Here is a 21,511-nt window from a genome sequence, read left to right as displayed (position 1 = left end):
ATATTCGCGATGTGTGTCCGATAGCCACGCTATCGCCACGTCTTCGAGGTACTCCCCGATTTCAGCCTCAGCGGCCGTAGGCCTGGAGGCATACAGCTCTCCGTATGCATCCATAAATTCCCCCAGTATTTCTTGCTCGCCATAATGTCGGTCCCCCCATCGTCCACGGATCACCTGTATGTTCTGCGGCGCACGTCCCTCACATATTTTAGCCGCCAGTCGCCCTCCTGGTCTGCCGCCCTCCCCATAGGCCCTTGCAATCTGTCGTTTCATGGTATATTTAATTTCATCGTCCGCGAGGCTCTGAAACTCGGACAGTGTAGTCCGAATGTCCCCCAGTAGCCGAGCATTTTGTGTGCGTTCGTAGTCGCGTTCTAGGACTCGGAGTTTATCCTCTTTGGCTCCGATTTGCCGTCGGATGTCTTTAAGTATGCCTGCATTGGTGCTGATGCAGACGCCGCGTATAGTAGCCTTGCAGGCCTCCCAGAGCACTCCCGGGTCGGTCGCTGTAGGCGCGTTATTGTCAAAGTATTCCTGTATCGCCTGCCCGATGGTATCAGTGTACAGGGGGTCTATGAGTGCTTTAGCATTGAATCTCCAACTGAACGGAGGTGGCGTGTAGTCCGGGAGCTCCAAGGCGAGGAGCACCGGGCTATGATCGGATAGCGTTCTAGGCAGGTGACGAACCTCCCTTGTCCATCGTGCAACGTCGCCCGAGACCAGCCAGTAGTCTATACGAGACCAGCTACCGCGCGACGTAGTCACATGAGTGGCTTCTAGGTCATCCGGATGTCTATGCCTCCAAATATCAGTAAGCGCCTTATCAACCATTATGTCCTGTAGGACATGAAGGGCGTGCCTATGTGGCTCCGCTGTCGCCCCAGAGCGGTCAAAGTCATCGCAGAGCGCAATATTAAAGTCTCCACCCCACACCACATGGGGAGCCTGGAGGTCGCGCAGTTTGCTCCACAGCGATTGGTAGAACTGCGGATCGTCCACGTTAGGCCCGTAGACATTCACCACAGCCAGTCTCTGTCTCCGCAGGAGACCAGTCAGAATAACAAACCGTCCCATGTCATCCTTCTCAACCGACTCAATGGTATATTTCAGCCCTTTTTTTATCAATACCATCACCCCCCGTGCATAGGAGGAGTAAGAGGAATAGTGTACGGACTCAGCCCACCTACGGCCCACATTAACTCGGCGTGACGGTGCGCAGTGTGTCTCCTGTATGAGTGCAATATCTACGCGCTGTCTGTCCAGGTATGCCAGTGTTTGCCTGATTTTCTTGGGGTTGCCAAGTCCTCGGACATTCCATGTGATTAATCGAAGCAATCTCGCACCTACTCCGCTATCAGCCATCTCCTAGCAGTATCAGTCATACAGCAATCACCCTTACACCTAGCGGGCGCGTCCCTATAGCTGTCGCAGTGGGTATGGACCCTCAGTAACCTGAGCAAATTTACTCGGAATTCAGCGATGCGTCTCATGCACAGTGACCAACATTGCAACTTCCCAACCGTATCCCGCTTCCCCCCACCCACTTCAGCACCCCAACTATGCCAAAGACATACCCCATAACTAATGTCAAACATTAAGGTAACTGGATTCGGGGATCTCCCTCGTTGGGGGAACGCCTAGATCACACCTCTCCATCCAACTTAATGGATGTGGACGGGGACAAATCCCTGTTCAGGACCCCAAGGATCCCACATCTATGTAAGCATCGTATCGACCCTCCCCAGGGTCTGTCGCAGTCTCAGCAACGTTCACAGCGTCCCATTTGTAGCATTACTGTCCTGCTGGCAGAGAGTCTTTGTCCCAGCCATCCGCTCCTCCCTCCACCCGCACCTGACCCACATACCTATGGAATGGTCCTGGCAGTCAGGGCTCATTTCTCACGCTGTTCATCTGGGTGGTTTGTCTGCCATCCCCGACAGAACGAACGCCTGCCCCTCAGGGAGCGGCCGTTTCCAACTGTGTGCGGTCTCTGTCCGATAGGGGAATCCTACCCCTGAACTTCCGCGATCTGGAGCTCCTGCAGCACCACCCCGACTTGTATAGTAGCAGTTTTACCGGCGTCCAGCCCTTCAGAGGCCCCGGCGTGGTCATTCACAGCAAATGCACTCGCAGTCTGTGCCATGGTGGAAGTCTCCTCGTCTGCCCTGTCGCCCTCCGTTATTCACCCCGTCGAGGTCGCGTGTTCAGCACGTGGTGTAGAGCAGCTGCGCCGGTCCTCGGTGGTCCTTGTGCACAATAATTTAGTCAGCGTCCGTGGCTTCCTCAACTCTCCGTCTCTCTTTGCGCTTAGCTCCGATTTTTTTGATAAGTTCAGACGCCTCTCGGGGCGAGTGGCACAGTACCGCACGTCCGTCGTGCGTTATCCGCAACCGGGCAGGGTAGAGCATGGCGTAGTCAACCCCCATATCACGAAGCTTTTTCTTTACCGGATTGAACTCTTTCCGCGCTTGTTGGACTGTGAGGGTGAAGTCCGGGTAGAATGCCAGTTTGTTTCCTTGGTGCGTGATCTGCTGTTTCTCACGCGCTATTCGAAGGACAACATCACGGTCCCTGTAGTTGAGGACTCTGGCGACTATGGGCCGCGGGGGTGCCCCAGGCTTTGGCCTTGGAGCCAGCGACCTGTGTGCTCGCTCAATGAGGAACATTGGGGACAGGTGCTCCGCGCCCACAACGTCCTTAATCAGCTCCTCAACATACGTTTCCATCCGGCCCGTGTTGGTAGATTCCGGAACCCCCGTGATTCTCACATTATTGCGTCTTGAGCGCGCTTCCAAATCCTCCGTCTTTTGCCTCATCGCCTCCAGCAGTCTCTCAGCCTCCGTACATTTTTGAGTGGTGGTTTGGGAGGCGTCCTCCAGTGCCCCGATTCGGGTCTCTGCCTCCGTTAGCCGCTCTCCGTGCGCATCCAGCTTCGCCGCCATGTTGTCGACACGCAGTGTGATGGTATCAAGTTTACCATGTATGTCCTGTAAGCTCTGCTGGATGGCCCTCAGCGCCTCCGCCATGCCCTGTGGCGTTGTGTCGTCAGCCCCCGTTGCGTCGTCTGGTGGCAGAGTGGCGCCTTTGGTCTGGCGCTTGGTTTCAAAGGGGAGCTTCGTTTGTGTCTTCTCCGGCTTTCCCATAGTGTCCGAGTGCGCCGCTGGGCCCCCTGGGCCCCGCCGACTAAGATCACCTATCGGGCCCTCCGCAGACGGAGTTCGGGGGTGTCACAGCCGAACGGCAGGTTCACAGCTCTCTGCAATGGTTCCGTTGTTCAGCTCCTCATTCCAGCCCTCCGTCCCGCATGGGTCCCAGTGCCGCCATTCAGCGCAGTTGCGTTCAGTACGTGGCCCAGCTATTTCCGTTCCGCCAGCAGTCTCACACGCTCACCGCCATCCGCTGGGCTCTATATGTGCCGGTCTTGGGCGCAGCGCACGTGGATCTCTCCACCGCCCGGGTCCACCATGCTCACGAGGCCAGCCTGCAGCAGATGTCCTCCCTATTGGCCGGCGAGGCGCTCCTCGGTCCCGCAACGGGGGTCCCAGCAGTCTCCTCACCTCTCCGCTCTCGCTGCCCCCGCCGCAGCACAGCGTTATGCACCTCCGCCGATGCGGTCACACCGTCGCCGAGCCCCCGCCTCCTCCGCGGTCAATCGGGCAGGCGGCCAGCGTGGAGGCTCTCACGGGGCCCCCTCCGCGCACCGCAGTCCGTGCCTGTGCCCCCGGGGCTCCCGCAACGTGTCAGGAGTGAGCTTGTAGTGTCCAGGCGGCGACCGCGTCCCTCACCAGCGTCCTTCCTTATCAGCAATGCCGACGCCACTCAGAGCGCGTCTTCGTGTCGGTGGGCGCCGCCATCTTGGGAGCCGTTAGCCTCGCACGCCCGAAAGCTTTGGAGTTCGTTTTTTCAGGGAAAGCGGGGCTCTCGATCGACCCTCTCAACCCCCTTCCGTGAAGGGCAGCTTCCGATCATTGCTGCGATGTGTTTCTGGCCGCGGCGCTTCCTCTGTCATGCTTTTTGCGCCATTTTCGTTCCCCGTCCGGCGGAGCTGTCTCAGGAGGCAGCCATTCCGCTGTGCGCCCTCTAGCGCCCCCGCTCCCAACCTATTTCTGCACCTCACACCAGGCCTTGGTCCAAGCTCCACTATTTACCTGGAAATTTTCGAAACTATAAGGGGCAAGCAATGTTTGAGCCCCAATGCCATGCCACATTCAAGGCCCCAATGTACCATCTGACATATTTCATTTTGCAATTACAAAACGCAGGGAGGAGGAGGAAATTACCCCAGGAAGGCTACCCCCATACAGAGACTTGTCCTTACTCACCTGCCTTTAGTAGCCCGCATCACAGGACACATGGAGGAGAGGAGTATAACCACCAACCTCACATGATGTCCCATGTATAGGACTAAAGGAAATGAGTATTAGGGCTACCCTAAATACATATTGCTTATAAAAATACTGTAAAACTCATCTGGGGTGGGATTCATTTATCACTGCTTTAGTACTGGATTTTACCAATACTATGGGTAAAGGGAATCTGCAATTGTAGGCTATTATTTGTATTAGGAGGAGTGTGTGAATGTACGAGAGCCCCTTGAGTTTAGGTGCATTTGTAAGGAAGCAGCATATGTTATGCAATATACTGTATTACTGGATTATAAGTGGGATAATTGTGCAAACAATGCAATTTAACCATCATTAGATTGTATGAGATGCCTCCTGTGTTCAGAATGAGTGGTGTTTCTAAGTATTTCCAAAGTGCTGGGCTCACTAGACTTCAAAAATAATATCCAAATAAAACATATGCGAGTAAAATAATTTGTGCTTTCTTTAGCCGCGCTGTCCTTCTCCTGTGCTTTTATTATGGCAGACCTGTGTTTTTATCCTAGACAACTCCACATTCAAGTAGGTTTTCTGGAGGTACGTTGGTTTTCCAATTCTGAGACATCAGACATGTACTCTGATGGTAAAGTGGCGTCCAAAATTCATCCCCTTTTGCGAGGTTAATTACTGTCCCCTCTACCAGGGTATATGTGGACTGATAGTCGTCCATTTTTACCTGTACCTCAGTAGAGGAACGGCCTTGAGGCTCCCTATGTGTAAACAGGGGACAGGAAGAACAGAAAAGCAAGAATAAGCGAAAGAAGAGCAAGAATACGAGAAGGAAGAACAGAAAGAAGAAGAGGGAGAAGAGAACTTCCTCCGGGAAACCACTAATAAGTGGGATTAATTACCAGGGAGTGTGGGTTTTCTGTTACTTGGTTGGTGGGTCCTGTGGACATCTTTTGAACATCTTAATTGGTTTTACAGAAAGTGTTAAGGGTGTGTTCCAGAGCACATTCCTTAATATTACCAAAACTAAATCAGTGCCTACTGAAACTCTAAGATCTGCTAGATCTGCCTTTGCGATAACTTCACCAAAGTCCTTGAAGTTACAAGACTTCCATTTTGGCCAGAAGGGTACTGCATGGTTTTAGGGCAACACCATCAGTTCCCTTGTTGAATAATATGGGGCCTTAAGGCCTTAGGGCTACGTGTAAACTAAACTACAGCATCTACTGCTTAGAACTTATAAAGGCTTCCTAACTCTAGCCAGAAGGTGCTGGGCACATCTCATTGTCTATGCATCTCGTGATTGTCAATGCTGAACATTTTACTTACCTGCAAGTCAAGTCCTTTTCTTTCTAAAGATCTGTCTGTACACTGAAATTATTCTCTTTTGTATGGCACATTAACTCTTTCTGAGCATCTAATCTCATACGACCTCACTGAATGAGTGCTGGTCACTTGACCTCAATATGCTGGCACCCGACCTTCAATTAAAAAAAAATATATATATATATATTTGGTTCAGACCGTGCCTGTGGTCAACAAATACAAATACATAATATGTGGTAGTTGGATTTCAACTTTTGGGGTTGCTTTATAACTCATTATAGGCACGGTAGATTAAAATTGACTAATACAAATATATATGTTTATGATTATTAGGTATACGCACTTTTAAAACAAGTTTAGGAAATTCTTTAAAAACGTAAACAAGTTATAACAAACAAATTCATTAGGGGGACAGTGTAATTAAATCTCGAGTTAAAATAATGTTGCATCTAAAACGTATAGGTTTTTATAAAACGTTGGCGAGCCTCTACCAAAGTCTGATTTGGACAAACAAAAAGTACCTGGAAAAGGAGAGTGGCGCCAGAACAGTCAAGGTAAATACATTGATTGTTGCACTTAATGACAAGTCATTTCTGACTGCCCTGGAACCCTAAGAAACATCTGTAAATGCCCTCAATATGGCCACCGTTTTCCTATCCTTAAAGCTGTATTAGTGAACACATCTGAGGTACATTTTGAAAAGTGTATAGAAATGCAGGAAGGTGAGCTATTAACTCAGTTTCAATAAAAATTTAAAATGAGTAGTACTCAATGGAAAAATGCAACAAATGTTTTCACTAACTGCTTACCACTGAATGCCATATGCAGGAGCCGCAGTCTTTTTGGAATTGAATTTGCAATGTTGGCTTTTTTTCAAATGTACTTAACCAACCAAATTTGTTTTATTTCCTGTGTGACCCTCAGGTAGATAAGTAAAACTCCTCTGTAAACTCCAAACATTGCCCATTTGTTACAGTCGGAAGGCTCATGGTAATAGAAAGGAATGCTGCTTTTATACAGAAGTAATCACATGCAGGTAGCTGGAGCCATACAGTAGCCCCGTACTTGTAATACTATAGTAAGAAAGTCTATAACAGTTCACTGCTTCTAAAAGTAGAAGTCTCTCTAATAGAGAAGCAAGGAGGGCATGGAATTTTTAACGCACAGACTGCTTCAAAGACTGCAGACAATTTTGTATCTGGATAAACAGTCAAAGACAAGGACCGGTTCTCACCTCCGAATCTGTGACACTCTCAGAACCTTCAACTTTGTCATTCCGGGAAGCGGGTGCTGGCTGCTTCTGGTTTCGCTGGGCATTTTCAGTGCCATCTGTCAACAAAAAAAAATGCTTATATTAATTTTTAAAGGGACACTGGTTTGTACAAAGTTTACACCCAAAAAAAGTAATTGCTATTCCTCTTTTACAATCACAGATGAGGGAGATGGCAAGAAGGATCCAAGACCACAAAAAAAGGCTCATTGGAAAGACAGACTAGCAGCATGGGAAATCAGGGGAGCGAGTCCAGACCTTGAAAACCAGGCCTGCTTGGTAGGTCGTATTTATAGTCAATCCACTTACACAGATAATAGGGGGGGGGGCGATGATGACCACCAAGGTCAAAGTAAGATTTGCCAGTATGCTGTAATAGGCCCCCCTCCCTGGAGAACTTTTGTTCACTGAAGACCTGAAGCGTATAACCATGGGCAAGATTATGTGTGTAGTGTGCACTGTGGTTAATACGAGCAACACTTTTTTTTTAGGTCCCCCCTGGCATTGCAGCGCACATGCGCTGCATGCTCTGCGAGGGCTTCTTGAAATCAATTTGGTTTGAGAAGTTTGCTTTCGGCTCCGCCCGTAATTTCAATTGGTGTGCGTCATTTGACGTCACCAATTATGCTAAACGGGGTGTAATGATTGTCCAGGAGGCTTTTTAGTCCCTCCTAGTTATCACCCTGTCCACTTTTGGCCCCGCCCATGTGGACTGGATCTTTTACTGGTGGCGTGACACAGTGGGTTTCATAATGACTGTCGGTATTTCTTTCTTATCATTCTTTCCGTGTGGATTGTACGTAGGTGCCATTGAAATGCTCCCTCTCTCTCTTTTTGTTTAGTATTACTGGCATGTATCACGTTTATTTACAGCGCCGCTCCTCCTGCAAGCTCATAAAAACTCCTGTGGCACGCAGGGGCCGCAATACACATACACTTTAGGGACACAGGCGCTTTCAGGTTAGGAAACAAAAAAAACAAACATCACGTTTATTAACCCCTTCAGTGCCCATGACGAGCTGGACTCGTCATGGGCCGCGGTGGCGCTGTGCCCATGACGAGTCCAGCTCGTCATAGACCCCGCCCGCTAATGCAACGGCCGGCACTGGGCGGGGAAAGGGGCGGGCACTGAAGGGGCTAAAGGCACCACTACTCCTGCAAGCTAATAAACACTCCTGCGAGGCTACAGGGTGAGATGCTGACACGGTGGGTTTCATAATGACTGTCGGCACTTTTTTGTTATCATTCTTTCCGTGTGGGCTGTGCATTAGGTGCCATTGAAATGCTCCCTCACTCTCTCTTTTTTTTTTGTTTATTTAGTATTACTGGCATGTATCACGTTTATTAAAGGAGCCGCTTCTCCTGAAAACTCTTGAACACTCCCACGGCATGCAGGGGCCACAATACGTATACATTTTATGTACATGGGCACCCGCTTTCAGGTTAGGAAACAAAAAACAAACCACGTTTATTTACAGTGCCGCTCCTCCTGCAAGCTCATAAAAACTCCTGTGGCACGCAGGGGCCGCAATACGCATACGTTTTATGAACACGGACGCCCGCTTTCAGGTTAGGAAACAAAAATCACGTTTATTTAAAGCGCCGCTCCTCCTGCAAGCTCATAAAAACTCCTGTGGCACGCAGGGGGTGCCATACGCATACACTTTCTGTAGACGGGCGCTTTCAGCTTAGGAAACAAAAAACAAACAACACGTTTAATAAAGAGGCCGCTACTCCTGCAAGCTTATAAACACTCCTGTAATGGCTTAATGACTACAGTCAGCTAACATTCTTAACCATCCCTTCTGCGGGAACAGTTTTGGGTGGCAGGAGAGGCACCACAAGCCGTTACTGAGAAACTGGAACTGCTTACTGCCCACAACAGTTCCTCCTGACCTCTCGTCGCTTGTTTTTTTCAGTTGTATATTTGATTTCTCACAATTACTGTAACTTTATTTATTTAAAGTTTGAAACTGTGCAATACGGAATCTGCTCTGATTAATAAACGCCGATTTTTACAGATATTTACTTGTGTTTGCTCTTTGAATCACTTAGATTGTGAATGCACCGTGGAGAGTATCCCCAGCTGCTTCTCATTCCATCCCCCCCGTTATAGAGAAATATGACCCTTTACGTTCTGGAAATGAAACTTGATCGAAGATCAATAAGCACTTCCCTTCCATTTGCCGCCATCTATTAACCCCCATGCCTGCTCTTATCACGAGTTGTTAAAAAATGCTCATGGAATTGTGCAGTTATGTATATTCGACTCGTGCCGTGCTGCCCGTGTCGAACTGGTGTTTATATATAATGTAATAAGAATATATAATGCCTATGTACCTATGCATATATACATATGTGACTACATTTGTGTGTATACATATATATATATATGGACGTATATATATATTATCTATATTTATTGACGTATCTGCATATTTATATATATGCATATGTGTATATAGTTATATTTATATATGCATATATCTATGCATATGTAGATATGCATATATAGATAGATGTATTTATAGACATATACATATATGCATATATATGCAAATATATGCACATATCACAAATATACACTAAATAATGCAAAGCTACAATACCATTAGCAAAGCAAATGGCTTTAACTTAATCAAAGGCGAGACCTATTCCATTTTCAATGCTTGTCTTTTTCTTTTTATTTCACTTTATGAAAAAGAAGATCATTGGATACAGCAGAGAACATAGAAATATAAGACATTCTCTCTAACTAACAGAGTGCGAGTTATTATCCTTCCTTTCAAGAAGAATTGAGGGTGAAGGGGAATGAGAGTGTCCGCTACATCTGAGAACACTGTGGATCTCTGTACCATTTAATTTGAGTCTTATTATTAGCCATGTCCTCAAAGATCCCACTTCAACACCAATAGAGTACTGGTCTACCTTGGAGGGCAACAAAAGATAAGAAATACAATATTTCTATTTATGCTGCTAATACTAATATTTTATAAAGAGACGTACAATTTTCGAATTAGCGGGGTAACTCCACTTATACTTACATTAGCTTCTTCTCGATGCTCTACTCATTTCTTTCGATTTGCCAGTCAACCTTTTTTTTTTTTTTTTTTTTAAAACCTTTATTAGCATTTAAACCAATAACAAGTATGGGCCTACAACCCCCCGGGGCCGGCCGCTAAGCAATCAAAGCAACAGAGATCCAATATTGACACAGGCAGAACCTCGGGGAGCAGAATCTCCATGCTAATATATTCTCGGCCAGTGAATGGCGCACGTAGGACCCCAGGATTAAGAAGGCTTTCATTTTATAATAGGGAAAGACAAAAGGATCAGGTGCCAAACAATTTCCCAGCAGCGATAAATGGCAGGCAGAATAACAAACGCAAGCAATAAACGGCAATCTATCGAGTCAATGGCGCTAAAACAGGAAGTGCAGGATGTAGAGAAGTATCATGACCAGTTGCGCCTGCAGTCCCATGCCCTGAAGCCCAGAAAACACCCCGGAAATTGTGGCACACATGAAAAAGCAGTGATTCACAACAAAGGAATTGTACCACACTGATCCCAGAAAAGAAAAACAAAGAAGAATCAGAGAAGAAAAAGGAGGCCATGGAAAAAAAGGGTAAAGACTAAAGAATCCCCTTCCCCAACCCCCCACCCTGCACCTCTGCAGATGAGTACGGCCCCCCCCCCAGCAGTGTGGAACCAGACCCGAAATATAGAAGAACAGAGAAAAGGAAGTAAGAAAAGAACCCCACCAGACGGGGGGGTAGAGAGAGTATTAATAAACTGGAGGAGGGCCTTCAAAACATGCCCCCGGCTTCCCCCTCCCGCACGGTAAGTTTTCCCCAAGGCAAACAGTAAGCAGCACCAAATCGACCATACCAAAGAAAAATGGGGAGCATTATGCACCAATTATACCAATAGCTATGCCATGAGAGCACTCAACCCCTGAGACCGCCCGTCTACTAGATGACCACCCCTGAAGGATCAGCCTTATCCTTGACCGCTCTTTGCAAATCTGCCCATGCATACCCCTCGACCCAGCGCCATGTCCAATGGTACAAGGTAAAGGAGTGTCCAAAAACGACCGGGAAGCGACGCACACAGGTGGGGTGGAAGTCTCTGAGTATCAACACAGTCCGCATCATGGAGGGACGTCTTCCCCAGTGTTGCCCCAGGATCTGCACTGCACACAAGGTCCAGGAAGTCGGAATCAGCCAAAGTAGACAACTGTTGCTTGAATTTTCCCTGGGTCGCCAGAGGCCGTGCACGAGACGAGGCCACCACCTCCCACTCAGGTCCAATACCTCCGGAACAGATCAGACCCACAACCAGCCGATCACACGGAAGCATACTGTCCGGAGTTTCCAGCTGTTCACTAATCTCAGGGGTGGCCGCGGCATTGTCCTCCTGTGTGCAGTGTGGGAAGTCCCTGTGTACCTGAGGACAGGCAGGCCGCCACTGTCCCGACGCTGATGCCACACCATCGAGCTTACTCCCCAAGACCCCGATGCCATAAACCAAGGTGGAATGAAGGGCACCGAGAGCCTCGAGGAGGTCGCCGTACCCCAGCACAGCTCTCTGCGATCGCTCCGCCACACTCCCACAAGACACACACTCCCAATCCTGCTGTGACCCGGTGGACAGGATAGTAGGCTTCATCATAACAAGATGGCCGCCGGGCAGGCCCGACCCGTATTGGGACCGGGACCCAGGGACAAGCGCCTCAAGGTCCACGTCGCTGGAAACAGGGTTCTGGGGGCAGGCAAAAATTATCCGTTGTGTGGTCACGGGCAACCGTCGTCCCCACCACGGACCAGCGCCCGCGAAAATCCGGGAGCAGCCCGCAAGAATCAGGGCGAGTGACGGGCGGCGTCCGGGCAGCTCACCGTCAAGGGCAGGGGCAATCACCGGAGAATCTCAGAATTGCCACCCCGGGCATGCACTCGGTCCGCTACGCTTAGCGGTAAGAACGACCACGGCGAAATGTAGGCCGAGGTGTGCACCGCTCCGGCGGTCCGACTCCACCCAGTCACCACAGGCCCTTGTTATTGAACTGCCACCCGGCCAAGGCGTCCACTCGAGGTCCTGGCTCCAGGGCCGCACGGGCCGCAAATTTCAAAGGCACATTTCTCCGGCGGTGCAGCCGCCAGAAACTTCGGAGTCACACGGTCGGTTGCCACTCTCATTCACGAATACGAGCGCGTAGCGCAGGCTGAGGATCTCATGCAGGATATCCGTGCGGGATGCGGAGGTTCACGGAGCCGGGAGTCTACGCTGCCGTCCCGGTCGCCATCTTGGCTCCTCCCCCCCCAAGCTTTTATGTACATGTTGTGACTTTGTGTTGTATTACAGAAAGTCCTCTTCCCTTTTGTTTGAATTGGCTAATCCGCAATTACTGTCTGTTCCAAAAATGGCACTTCATATACATCTCGAGTCAGGATGGTGTACTCTTCACGAAAATATTGCAACTGGTTATCTCACCCCTCCTTTGAGTGCTTGTACAACCAGCAGGGTGATATTATACATCAGCAGAGCCTACTCAAATTGCTCAACTAAGCTTTGTAGTACATAATAAAGGTTACTGTGCATTCTTCCGTCACCCCTGGGCCTTGAAGATGAGGATCAAAGGTGACGACTGTCCCCGTGCATCGCAAGATCTGAGCCTACTTGCTGGTTCAGTCCAACTGGCTTCCTAGCCAGAGCCTACAGCCTCTTTTTACAGTGACCGATCCCCACTGAAACGCATTGGGCTCCCGGCACGGATTTATACCCTGCACCCGGCCGCCGCCGTGCCGCTGGTGGTTTACTGTTGGTGCTGGCATGGACCTTGTCCACCACTCACCTGTTTGTAGAACTTGCTCTTTCTTCAATAGGATAACATTGCAGAACTCAGAAATTGCTCTGTCTCCAAAGAATTTATATTTTAAAACGTACTTACGAGAACGCTTTCTCTCTGATGCCAAATCATATATAAGGGTACTTGGTAAATTTATAAATTGGTGTTGATCTCCTTCTGGAGTCATGAGTGTAATTTTTTAATCACTGTGTGTATTTGCAAATGTCTTGCTATCCTCTGTGTTAAGAAAAAGGCTGCTCGATCACACTACCCCCATAGACCATTTTGGAATTGCATAGTAAGCCCCTGTCCACTCATAAGGGAACCCCTAGACTCTTTACACGGTATATCAACTTATTGATATATATATCACTTAAAGAGCCAGCTACACTGCATCAAGGAAGACCAGGACTCAGAGTGATGAAGATTACCAGTAAGTAACCGGGGCATTAACTCCCACTCTCTTTGACTGCTGCTTACTGCTTAATTTGTGACCTCCCTAAGCAGAGATGGTGGAGGTTTCAGCTGAAAGAATTAACTTGCTGCTTTTTAGTAGTTTTTTTTGTTTACTTTATGCTTTAACCTACTTAGGAGACATTGGACTACATTTTTTTGTTTTGTTAGATAATTTCATGCAATATAGAATGTGCCCCCAATTCTCCAGGTCACTTTTGAGGTTTATATATTTTTTCGCTGTTTGAAGGACATGCCGAGTTGCCTGTTTTTCCATTCCCGCCCTTTGGACCAGAGCTTGCCTGCAATATGTTCATCTGCTTGGCTATTGATCACCAGCAGAATTAAGAGGTTGTATTTGGTCTGTGGATCCTTAGAGAAGACACAAAAATCCTTCTATTCACTGGTTACAGATAAAAAGCAGAATTATATTTCTGTATTTTGTTGGTTACTACTTTTATGAACAGCACCCAGAATTCCAGCATGGAAAAAGTATGTGCTATCAAAGTGGCAGGAAACGCCAGTCAGCAGTTTTGCTGACCTTAGGGTGGCAAGCACTCAAGTTCTGTCTTACCAAAGGTGCCCAGACACAAAATATAAGAGGTGGTGTCTGTTCCTACAGTGCAACCAAAGCCAGTGGATCACAGGAAACTGAGGCTTGGGGTTTCCTGACACATGGCTGATGCAGTGGGGGTTAAAGCTAGGTATCTGTTGGACCTTGTAGGCTTCAGTCCTTCTGCCAGCCTTTCATGCTTCCTAGCAATACCCACCTACAGAGAACCCGACATTCACTCATATCTGGCTCCCATGTTGTGTTCCGCCATTGATGCATCTTTTGGGATGAGGTATTTATTCAGTCCGTACAAGAATTCCCAAAGCGATCTAACTGTACTTTTCTATCAACACCGTAGGTACTCATATGAGAAGGATGTCCCTCTTTACACAGATTTTCCAATTAGGATTTGCTGGCTATCATCAGTTGCTGTAATGCCCAGCAGGGCGCCGCGTGGAAGATAGGAGTAGTACCTAAAGGGTAGTGGGCAGCAGTAATTCAGTCCAGAGGCCCCCCACTGCGGACCCATCCTCTTTTAGTCCTCACTTACCCATGGAAGGCTACCTGTAGCATTTTCATATAAGACGACGACTCTCAGCCATGAAAGGTATGAAATTGAATATGCTACTTACCAGTATGCATCTGTTCTTGGCATGTAGGGCTGCTGACATTCATATCTGTGCATAGATCGCCGCCTAGTGTTGGGTCCGGATGTTTGCACGTTGTTGTCCTGGAAGAGTCTTCGAAGTATCCTTGGATAGGTGACTCCTCCCCTGGACTACAGTGCGCATGGGCATCCTCTCCATCCTCAGATTGTTTTTCGCCATTGTGGCAGTGATGGAGTAGATACAGAAAGTGATGACCATGCTTGCAATAATTCTGAGAGCTGCAGCTGCGACAGGCGCCGGGGAGGAGGGAGGGCGATATGAATGTCAGCAGCCCTACATGCCAAGAACAGATGCATACTGGTAAGTAGCATATTCAGTTCGAGGCATGTGGGCTGCTGAATTCATATCTGTGCATAGAATACATAGCAGTGCCCTCTATTGGCGGCGGCTACCCGTGCCAGCTGCAGCGGTCTGAAAAAGTGTTTTGAGAACAGCCTGTCCTACAGCTGCCTGCTGTTTTGACTGCACATCTACGCAATAGTGTTTTGTAAATGTGTGTGTAGTGGACCATGTGGCTGCTCTGCATATATCATGCAGGGGAATGTTTCCTAGGAAGGCCATGGAAGCCCCCAACTTGCGTGTTGAGTGGGCTCGTGGTGGAATAGTTAATGTGCGTTTTGCCTTTTGATAACAGATTTGAATACACTTAACTATCCATCTGGCTATCCCTGCTTTGGAGATGGCGTTACCTTTGTGGTGTGGGGCAAAGGCAACGAACAGTTGTTTTGTCTTCCTGAAGGGTTTAGTCCTGTCGATGTAGTACATGAGGGCCCTCCGTACATCTAGTGTATGTAATGCCCTCTCTGCAACAGTTTGTGGGTTTTGGAAGAAAACGGGCAGTTCAATAGTCTGGTTCATGTGGAACTGCGATATTACCTTGGGCATGAATTTGGGGTTGGTACGTAGTACGACCCTGTTGGCGTGAACCTGAATAAATGGCTCTTGAACGGTTAGTGCCTGGAGTTCACTAACTCTTCTTAGGGAAGTGATCGCTACCAGGAAGGCTACTTTCCAGGTAAGGAATTGAATCTCGCATGAGTGTAGAGGTTCAAAGGGTGGACCCATCAGGCGTGTGAGGACCAAGTTGAGGTTCCACATTGGAGCCGGTGGGTGACTAGGTGGAATGACTCGTTTGAGTCCTTCCAAGAATGCTTTGATGGCAGGCACTCTGAAGAGAGAGAGGTGCTGCCTGGTTTGCAGATAGGCTGATATTGCGGTCAAATGGACCCGTATAGAGGTGTACGCCAGATTGCATCGGTATAGGTGTAAGAGGTAACATATGATGTTGTGGATGGATGCGTCCAGCGGGTTAATGTCATTATTACCGCAATAAATGACGAACCGTTTCCATTTGGCTGCATAGCAAGCTCTTGTAGTGGGTCTCCTGGCCTCCTTGATGATGTCCATACAGTCAGGTGGCAGATTGAGATAGCCAAACTCTAGGACTTCAGGAGCCAGATCGCCAGGTTCAGCTGTTGCGGATCTGGGTGCTGAACCTCTCCATGGTTCTGCGTCAAATGCGCGGGTTTGATCCGCAGCCTTTGATGCGGTACCACGGAAAGTTCGAGGAAGGTGGTGTACCACGGCTGGCGTGCCCACGTGGGAGCAACTAGGACGAGTGTCAGGGAGTGTTGTCGGAGTTTGCGAGCCACCAGCGGTATCAACGGTGCTGGAGGAAAAGCGTACGCAAATTTGCCGGACCAGTTCATCCATATCGCATTGCCCTGCGACTGCGGGTGTGGGAATCTGGCGGCGAAGCTTTGGCATTTTGCGTTTTCGCTTGTCGCGAATAGGTCTATTTCTGGGTGACCCCACTGCTGGAAGTACGGTTGGAGTACCGATGGGTGTAACTCCCACTCGTGCATCTGGTGGCTGTGTCTGCTGAGCAGATCCGCCATCTGGTTGTCCTTACCGGGGAGGTGTTCCGCCATGAGGAACATGTTCCTCTGAATGGCCCACTTCCACATGCTCTGAGCCAGATGAGACAACTGTGGAGAGTGTGTCCCTCCCTGCTTCTGTATGTAGTACATTGCGGTCATGTTGTCCGTCCGGATCAACACGACCTTGTTGCACAGATGTACTTTGAAAGCCTTCATGGCCAGGAAGATTGCCATCAGTTCCAGAAGGTTGATGTGCATCTTCTTCTGTTGTGTCGTCCATAGTCCCTGCACTGTGTAGTGGAGTACATGAGCTCCCCAACCCTGGAGAGACGCGTCCGCTGTCAGTACTATTTGTGGAACAGGCTCTTGGAACGGTCGGCCCTTGCAAAGGTTTTGTGGATTCCACCAATGCAGAGAGTTGTATGCCCGACCGCTCACCAACACTAGGTCTTTCAACTGTCCTTGAGCCTGATTCCACTGACGTGCTAGGCACTCCTGAAGTGGGCGCATATGTAATCTCGCGTGCGGGACTATGAAGATGCAGGAGGCCATCATGCCTATCAACTGCATAAACACTCGCGCTGGAAGCGAGTGGTTGGGTCTGAACTTGGAGATCAGCGCTTGTATGCCGTTGATCCTCACTAAATTTGGCTGAGCTGTGGCCGCCAGAGTGTCTATAGTCGCACCTAGGTACTGTTGTACGTGTGCGGGCTGGAGATGAGACTTTGGGTAATTTAGTGAGAATCCCAGACTGTGAAGAAGGTGAATGGTACGGGACACGTGGCTTGCACATTGCTGGGCCGATCTCGCTTGAACGAGCCAGTCGTCTAGGTAGGGGTAGACGTGTATGTGCTGTCTCCGTAAATGTGCCGCCACCGTAGCTAGGCACTTTGTGAAAACCCTGGGCGCTGTTGTCACGCCGAAGGGAAGGACTTTGAACTGATAGTGCTGCCCCTGAACAGTGAACCTGAGGTATTTTTTGTGTGAGGGGTGGATGGGTATGTGAAAATACGCATCCTTGAGGTCCAGTGATGCTAGGAAGTCTCCCTGCTGGAGAAGCGGAAGGACTTGCTGTAGAGTGAGCATGTGAAAGTGCTCCGAAAGAATGTACTGGTTCAGGGGTCTCAGGTCTAATATAGGCCTGAGCGACCCGTCCTTTTTTGGAATTAAGAAGTAGAGGGAGTAAACCCCCGTGCCCCGCTCGTGGACGGGTACGACCTCGATAGCGCCTTTTAGAAGCATACTTTCTACCTCTTGCTGTAAGAGCGTCAAGTGCTCTGAGGACATAGGACGGTTTCTTGGTGGTATTGTGGGTGGAGTGGAAGTTAACTCCAGACAGTAACCGTATTTTATAATATCTTTGACCCACCTGTCCGTGGTGATGGAGTTCCACGTGGACAGGAACCGTTGTAGCCTTCCCCCGACAGGTGTTATGTGGTCGGGAGGAAGGGAGAGGGCGTCACTGCTTGTTCTTGGGGGAGGACCTGGTGTTGCCGTAGCCACGTCCTCTGCCCTTGGTACTGGAGCCACGATAGCCACCCCGGGTGTTCTTATCGTAGGTGGTCTGCGTATTACCCTTGTTATATGTTTGTTGTGACCCCTGTCCTCTGCCTGCTCCCTTGTTTCCGGGGCGACGAAAGGAGCCGCTCCGAAAGGACTGAGTTTGTAGGGCGCCCATGGACTTTGCAGTGTCCGTGTCCTTTTTTATCTTCTCGAGGGTGGCGTCAACCTCAGGCCCGAACAAAAAGTCGGGGTTGACGGGCTGATTAAGGATATTGTTTTGTACCTCAGGCTTGAATCCTGAGATACGTAGCCAGGCGTGACGTCGTAGGATGACGCTAGTGTTGATGGCCCTGGCAGCCGTGTCAGCAGCGTCTAGTGCACATTTGATGGCAGCATTTGTGAGTAGCTGTCCCTCTCTGATAAGGATTTCTGCACCTTCTTTGTAGGGGTCAGGGAGGTGTTGAAGGAGTTGCTCCATTGTGTCATAGTGCGCCCTATCGTAGCGAGCGAGGAGCGCTTGAGTGTTAGCTATGCGCCATATGCTTGCAGCTTGTGCGGCAACTCGCTTGCCGGAGGTCTCCAGCACCTTGGACTCCTTGTCCGGGGGAGGAGCGTCACCCGTTGTCTGCGAGTGTGCCCTCTTGCGGGCATTCGCCACAACGATGGAGTCGAGTGGTAATTGTCCTCTGATGTAAGTAGGATCCCCAGGTGCTGATCTGTATTTCTTATCGATCCTGGGGTTTATCACTCGTGCCCTGGTGGGTTCCCTGAAAATGTCAGTGGCTGGCTTAAGGACCCCCTTCAACATTGGCAGAGTCTTTACATGTCTTTCTGAGGATGCAAAGGTGTCCATTAGAAAGTCATCTTCGATGATATCAGAGTGAAGCTGTACATCATGGTTGTTCGCCGCCCGTTCAATCAGAGCGTTGAACGCCGCAGTATCCTCTGTGGGTGACGTTTTTGCCCCATATAGTTGTGGGTCCTGTGCATCAAGAGGTGCACTGGGGTCTGCAGGGTCGCCCCAAGTTTGGTCAGGGTCCTGCTGGTCATCAGGGTCCGTGTCCACATGGTAGGGGACTTGTTCACCCATGTAGTCCTCCAATGCATCCGTGTCGGAGCGTGTGGGGGAGGCCCGGTGTGGATCCTGGTAGGGTGAATGAAAGGGTTCATACAGGAGAGGTTCTGTGTCCACAGGCAGCTTCCTCTTTAGCGGGATCCTGAAAGGTTCCAATGGCGGTTCCGAAGTTATCCTTCGGTCGTGGAGAATCATCCTGCCAGTGTCGGCGTCGATGACGCGTGACGGAGACGGCTCGACAGGCGTAACCGCAGTTTTGGTGGCCTGTGTCCTGAGTTGAAACGCCTTCGGGATTGTGGATGGAGGCAAGCCGAAGGTAATGCTGGTCGGCACCGACGAAACCGCTGGATCGATCGAACCCGACTGGTCCTGGAGGGCAGCCTTGGTTTTGCAGCCTGGCATTGCGCCAGGCCGTACTCGGGGCGCCTTAGAGGTCGTGGCCCCCGCCAGGGTCGTCGAGGCGGCTGCAGATATCTTCTGCGCCCGTGGTGCATCGAGCCGAGGTGCGGAGATCACCGTCGACGTCTTCGACACGTGAGGTTTCGGTGTCGTCGAGGGAGTGCTGCGAGGCGTAGCAGGCGGGACGGCCCTCGGTGTCGGTGGCGTCGACGCCGGTAACCGAGCAGGTTTTTCGGCGCCGATGGCCTTCTTCCGTTTGTCGACTCCCATGTCGCCCGTCTCGAGTTCGGCACCGAAGTCCCCCTTGGTGCGGTCGGTGCCGACACGGTGCGCCGGCGTCGAAGGTGTTGAAGGCCTCGATCCGACTAGCGCCACTTTCAGTTTCGGTTTCGTAGGAACCTGAGCAGCTTTCGGTTTCGGTTTCGTGGAAGGGAAACCAGCTGGCTTAAGCGGTAATGGCTGCCGCTGAACGTCCGAGGCCGGGCCCGAGGGCGGGGCCGAAGGACTGCGTGATAGGTCTCGGGTAAGGCCCGAAGGCGATCCCTCGACCGGAGCCATAGTCTGTGGCACTGGTGAATTCTCGGTTTGAACAGGTAGGCCTTGTTCATCATCGGAGCTACTCTCTTCGGCCCCTAAGGCCTCCTCGTCGTCTCCTACCTCGGTGTCGTCTTCACCTCTGTGGAAGAGTGACTCGTCGGCCTCGTCCGATCCGGGTTCTTGGTCGGAAACGGGACTGGAGGGTAAGACTTCTACTTCTTCGACGTCGTCCGCGTCGTCGAAGATGTCAGCTGGGGCCGGTGCCGCGTGCTGCGCTTCGAGCCTCGCCGCTCGACGATTCCGCAGAGTCTTCTTTGAACGGAACCGGGCACAGGCCATACATGTCGACTCGTCGTGGTCCGGCGAAAGGCATTTGTTGCACACCGGATGGACGTCGATGTGTGGGTACTTCGCATTACATACCGGACACCTTTTGAATGGCGTCCTCGATTCCATCGTCGAAGTAGTTGATGGGCAGGTAAATGCGAACAAAGTCGGTGCTGAAAGTTAGTAAACTAACAGAGAGTATCGAAAACCGATCGATAAACAGTACCGACGCGAACTAAAGGCCTTGTGGCCTCGACAAAATTTTTTCCTAACTTGAGCTAAGATAGCACATCCGAACCCAATGGCGGAAAAAAACAATCTGAGGATGGAGAGGATGCCCATGCGCACTGTAGTCCAGGGGAGGAGTCACCTATCCAAGGATACTTCGAAGACTCTTCCAGGACAACAACGTGCAAACATCCGGACCCAACACTAGGCGGCGATCTATGCACAGATATGAATTCAGCAGCCCACATGCCTCGAACACCCTATTCCCATGGCCTTAATGGCCCACTTCTACAAACAAAGCAAATGCAGCTGGATAAAGACTTATTTGACTTGGTCATTAAGGCCAAGAGGAACCATCCTCCAACCCCACCTCATGGGGCAGTTTTGGTATGTATTTAAAAGTGGAATTTTATTGTAAAAGTCTGAATCTGTTTTAGATAATGCACTATGGCACTAGCACATTATACGTACATTTTATTATGTTTTAATCCGTGGTCGGTAATACGATTTTAGATTGTCCTTATGTCTGTATTAATTTCCTCTCTGCTGTAACTAAGTATCTAGTCAGTATATGTGATATTTATGTTATATGTATTTTTATGGTCTACAATGATCGAATAAAGATTTCTTGATTGATTGACTTGGTCAGTCATTGTTTTCTCCACACTGAATCTAGAACAGTCAGTATACCTCCAACATATTTGAAAACTTTCAACCTTAAACTTCAACCTAAGTCACCGTGATCATTTTTCCACGATGAAAAACTATGGATAAAAAAATAGTTAAAAACATGTATTTCTATTGTACTGTTTTTGAGCGTTTTGTTTACATTCCTATTTCCCCATAAGCCACCTGACCGCTTTGGAGCATGACCCACAGCCAGCCCCACAACAGCATGCTACATGTTGCAGACACATGCTACTCCCTCCTCTTCCTAGTTTTGTCCAATTTTCAGCCTGCACTATTCATTAGGCTAATGCCTTTCCTACCCATTCCTGAGCCAGTGTGTTCCCCCTCCATTCCAGAGTCAATGTTTTCTGTCTAGCCCTGATTCAGTGTGCTTCTTGCTCATTACTATGCCAGTGTGGTTTTTCCCATTCCTGAGTGAGTATGCTT

General features: G+C 49.5%; 1 protein-coding gene across 1 annotated transcript in view; it reads right to left on the bottom strand.

Annotated features, from left to right (window-relative positions):
* Positions 1–21,511, bottom strand: part of RFX5 (regulatory factor X5) — a 71,186-nt gene that overhangs the window by 20,072 nt on the left and 29,603 nt on the right. The window contains exon 9 of the mRNA XM_085637107.1: positions 6,892–6,986. Coding sequence (XP_085493233.1) covers positions 6,892–6,986 — 95 coding nt within the window. The remainder of the gene's footprint in view (positions 1–6,891; positions 6,987–21,511) is intronic.

The sequence above is a fragment of the Triturus cristatus genome, chromosome 12 (assembly GCF_964204655.1).
Source record: "Triturus cristatus chromosome 12, aTriCri1.1, whole genome shotgun sequence".
Lineage (NCBI taxonomy): Eukaryota > Metazoa > Chordata > Amphibia > Caudata > Salamandridae > Triturus > Triturus cristatus.
Note: the sequence above shows the minus strand (reverse complement) of the source record. Positions and strands in the feature narration are given on the sequence as shown.